Source organism: Otolemur garnettii, unplaced genomic scaffold, assembly GCF_000181295.1.
Source record: "Otolemur garnettii isolate 467f Iridium unplaced genomic scaffold, OtoGar3 scaffold00025, whole genome shotgun sequence".
Lineage (NCBI taxonomy): Eukaryota > Metazoa > Chordata > Mammalia > Primates > Galagidae > Otolemur > Otolemur garnettii.
This window is the reverse complement of record NW_003852420.1, coordinates 17185923-17190697: the sequence shown is the minus strand read 5'-3', so window position 1 is coordinate 17190697 and position 4775 is coordinate 17185923. Positions and strand designations below refer to the sequence as shown.

At 54.0% G+C, this 4775-nt stretch overlaps 1 protein-coding gene across 1 annotated transcript in view; it reads left to right on the top strand.

Annotated features, from left to right (window-relative positions):
• Positions 1-2291: 2291 nt before the first annotated feature.
• FAM83C (family with sequence similarity 83 member C) overlaps positions 2292-4775 on the top strand; it is a 6310-nt gene continuing 3826 nt past the window's right edge. The window contains exon 1 of the mRNA XM_003788127.2: positions 2292-2895. Coding sequence (XP_003788175.1) covers positions 2383-2895 — 513 coding nt within the window. The 5' untranslated portion in view covers positions 2292-2382. The remainder of the gene's footprint in view (positions 2896-4775) is intronic.

Here is a 4775-nt window from a genome sequence, read left to right as displayed (position 1 = left end):
ACAGCACTCTGCCCAGGGGGACAGCTTGAGGCTCTGTCTCAAAAAAAAAAAAAAAGATGAAAAAGTTCTGGGGATGGATAGTGGTGGAGGTTGCATAGTAGTGTGAACGTACTTAGACAACTAAGAATGGTTAAAATGGCAAATTTTATGTGTATTTTACCACAGTTAAAAGATACAGAGGGCTGGGCGCGGTGTCTCATGCCTGTAATCCTAGCACTCTGGGAGGCCCAAGGTGGGTGGATTGCTTGAGTTCAGGAGTTGGAGACCAGCCTGAGCAAGAGTGAGACCCGGCTCTAAAAAATGGGTGGGCATTGTGGCAGGCGTCTGTAATCCCAGCTACTTGGGAGACTGAGGCAAGAGGATCACTTGAGCCTAGGAGTTGGAGGTTGCTGTGAACTCTCATGCCACCACACTCTATTCAGGGTGACAGAGTGAGACTGTCTCAAAAATAAATAAAATTAAATTAAAAAGATAAAAGATACACAGAGACAAAAATACATACCATGAAGTAGATGTGTACATGCTGAGGGACAAAAACACTTAACTCAGCAACACACATGCCTGCCTCCCTCCCCTTCCAACACAGATAAGACTCTGCTTCTTCAAACAAATCTGGAGATAAGGCCCTAATGAGAGCTCTACCACCTCACTGCCCCCAAGCTCATTACCCTCCCACGGCTTTGTTTACCTCCTGCCCCTCGTGTAGCCTCCTATCCCCCAGGGAAGGTCCTCCTTGGGGTGCCTGGTGCTCCCATTTCTGCCCTGGCACCCAGGAGAGGGTGGGATGGCCCAGCATTTCAGCTCCTGGCCTGTGACTCACTCATGTCCTCCCTGGTTCCCTTACTTTTAGGCTCCTTAAGGATACAGTCCCAGTTCAATTCAGGGAACTACTAACTCCTCCCAGCCCCCACTGTATGTGCAAAGTTCTGTGGACACAGAAGTCCTGGACATGATCACAGACCAGATAAAACAAATGCATTCAGTGCTAAACAGGGCCCTGGGACATGGCTTTAGGTTCCTGTACTCCCTGCTATCCTCATTGGATCTCATCTCTTCATGGACAGGTGATATCCCACTTCTGCCTGGCCTGCCCCCCCACCCACCTCCACTGCATTTGCCATCTGCTGACCCTTTTCTCCAGGGCAAAGCCTCATCCTTCCAAGGACAGACTGTACATGCTGTGGGACCTTGTCCCTTAGTGGGGCAGAGGTCAGAAATCTGCCAGCTCTGTCTGCCTCTTGACTTGCAATGTGTCTACTCATCATCTGAAATAAGCTTTCAACCATTTAAGGCTCAACCCTGGAGGAGGAGAGGGGTCTGACCCCCCACCAAGCCAAGAGCATCCCTGGAGTTGAGGGTGTAGCATCTGGAACGGCATGTCTCAGGGTGGACCTCAGCCCACTGCCCCAGCTGCACCAGACACTTGTTAAAAACGCTAGCTCTAAATGCCTACTAGGACCTTCTGGATCTAAGTCTCAGCATGGGGTGGAGCCCAAGAAATCTGCATTTTAACACTTGCCAGCCATTCTTGGAGTCTAGAGTGATATCCACTGTTCCAGATCCTTGGAAGATGGGCTTCAAGCTGGGAGGGGGTTGGGGCAGGGCACTCTAAGTGCCACAATTAGGAGCATGGAAAGTGGCAGGGTGATTGTGGGCACAGAGGCCTGGGTGAGGACAGGTGTTGATGTCCTTAGTGGTTCGGTGTGACACTTCTTCAGCTCTTATTTAGGGCCCAGGGTCCTTGGTGGTATGTGTAGTAGGGTTGTGGTCAGTCTCTAAATTAGTGTTTGGGCCAAGTTATATGAGTATGCTTGGTCAAAATGTACAGTCTGCCTGCACTGGCCAGTCATCCATGCTTTCAGTTGTCAATATATCAGCAAATCTGCCTGTATGTTCATGTCTTTTCCTGGGTGTCTTGAGTCATTCATCCACTCTGGAGTGCGTGCATGTGTGTGTGTTGTGTCCCTAAGCAGGCACAAGGCACAGTCCCCTCTGGACTGTAATCCAACCACCATGGGTCCCTGGAAGGTCAGGGTTTGGAGACTTGCCAAGAGCCTGGTGGGCGTGCAGGGGCGCTGTGGGGGGGAGGGGGAAAGGGAGGGGAGGCAGGTAGCAGTGTGTACTAAGGGCCTGGCACTGCCACTTCCCTGGCAGGCGAGTCCTGACACAGGCAGACAGGTGGGGCTGACCTGACAGGTTCCAGAGGCCACGGGCAATGGGGCGGAGCATGCCTCTGACTTAGGGTGGCAACAGTTTGGGGGCCCTGCCACACAGAGAGCGAGCGGGCAGGAGGTAGTACTGCTGGTATCTTCTTCCTGCTGCTCCAGCCCAGCATGCAGGCCATGGAGCCTGCGGGCGGGTGAGACAGCCAGCAGGGCAGGCATGTTCAGAGGCCGAGGACCTGGGGGCCTGGCAGCCCAGGGCATGGCGGGACCCCTGCGAGGCCGGGTGGAGGAGCTGAAGCAGCCATGGTGGCGGGAGAGCACGCCACTGGTGCTGAGGCACAGTGAGGCAGCCCGGCTGGCAGCTGATGCTCTCCTGGAGCGAGGTGAGGCTGCCTACCTGCGGGTCATCTCTGAGGAGCGGGAGCTGCCCTTCCTGAGCACCCTGGACATGGACTACATGACCAGCCATGTGCATGGGGGCCCAGAGCTTAGCGAGGCCCAGGGGCCTGAGGCCTCTGGGCCTGACCACCTCAGCCTGCTCTCTGAAGTCACCTCAGGCACTTACTTCCCCATGGCCTCTGACGTAGACCCCCCAGACCTGGACCTGGGTTGGCCGGAGGTTCCACAGGCCACAGGCTTCAGCCCTACCCAGGCCGTGGTGCACTTCCAGAGGGACAAGGCCAAGAACATCAAGGACCTGCTGCGTTTCCTCTTCAGCCAGGCTCGCACGGTAAGGGCCTCATCTGTCTGTTCATTTCACAGATGTGGAAACTGAGGCCTGGGGAGGGAAAAGGGACTAGCCCATGGCCACACAGCAACTTTGGGGCAGAATTGGAACTTGAAACTCTGACACTATTAGATCACAAGTTCCTAGAGGCTGGGCAAGTGTCTTATTTACTGTGGCAACCCCCTGGTACTCTAGAATGTGATGGAATGCACGTAAAGTTTTGCCTGTTGGAGGAAGAGGTCCTCACTGCATCTTTTGAGATGGTCCATGGCCTTCATCAGATTCTCAAAGTTTTATGATCCCCAAACTAAGAACTTTAACCATGGAAGACATCTAAGCCACCCCCTTCATTTATATAGGAGGAAACTGAGGCCAGAGAGGGGCTGGGTTTTACCTTGGGAGGTCTAGTCAGCTGGTAAAACAGAGCTCAGGGTTCCAGGAGAGAAGGGGTCCCCAACTCAGGCCCTGGGATGCAGTCAGGGCCCTGCTTGCTGGCCTGTGTCCCCAGTGGCTCCTTGCCCTCCTGCACTGCCTCCGTGACTGGGCCTGAGGCAGGGGAGGGGCACTGGCGCAGGCCGCCTCAGCATGGTCTTGGAGCTGGTCTCTTAGCTCTGAGCCAAGGAGGAAAGGGCAGTGGAGGCTGCTGGACTCAGCCCCGGGGAAGGGGGACACAGGAGAAAGAGAATCAGGAGGGCAGGCAAGGGAGGGCACAGAACAACAGCTTCACTACTAGGCCTGGCCTCTGACTCAGGAGACAGGGGAATGGACAAGATGACCCTTGGCAGGATTTGAGGTAGAGTTAAGCTCCTGCAGCAGAGATGAAGAGGCAGGATGCTGGGATTCTGTCAGTACACCCAGAGTCTTCCTGGCAAGCCTGCCTGTGCCCCGGGCAGGGGAGGGCCAGGGCTGATTGGCATCAGGAATGTGGTTATTAGTGAGGCTCTTGCTATTGTCGTTGTCACCCCTGTCTCTTTGATCTTTCCTGCCTGTCCTTGTTCCCCCCACCCCTGGCCAGCCTGTGCAGTGAACTAGGACATCCTGCCTTCTCACCCCTCATTTAAACCCCTGCATCCTAGGCTAGGAGCCAGGCTCCCACTCTGGGTTGTCACTGACTCTGAGCAACCTGAGAAATGGTCCCTTTCCCTGCAGCTTGGCACCCTCAGTTGTAAAAAAGACAGCAGGAAAGATCACCAGGAATGGATCACATACCAGTGTTGTGTATTGAGCATTTTCATATTCAATTCTCCATAACTTGGCTGGGTGCCTGTGGCTCAAGTGGCTAAGGTGCCAGCCACATACACCTGATCTGGCGGGTTCGAATCCAGCCTGGGCCCGCTAAACAACAATGACAGCTGCAACCAAAAAATAGCCGGGTGTTGTGGCAGGCGCCTATAGTTCTAGCTACTTGGGAAGCGGAGGCAAGAGACTCGCTTGAGCCCAGGAATTGGAGGTTGCTGTGAGCTGTGATGCCATAGCACTCTACCCAGAGCAACAGCTTGAGGATCTGTCTCAAAAAAAAAAAATTCTCCATAACTCAAAGATACAGCTATTATTATCTCCATTTAACAGATGAAGAGGCTGAGGCTTCTAGAGGTTAAGTGACCCTCCCAAGGCCACATCTCTAGGAAGTGGCAGCATCCAGGTTTGCACACAATTCTCTCTGCCCCAGAGCCACATGTCAGACCTCATGGGCGATGGGAAAAATGTCAACTGAAGGCTTGAAGGTGCCAGCAGGGCTTTATTTATTTTTTTTTTTTTGAGACAGAGCCTCAAGCTGTCCCCCTGGTTAGAGTGCCGTGGCATCACAGCTCACAGCAACCTCCAACTCCTGGGCTCAAGCGAGTCTCCTGCCTCCGCCTCCCAAGTAGCTGGGACCACAGGCG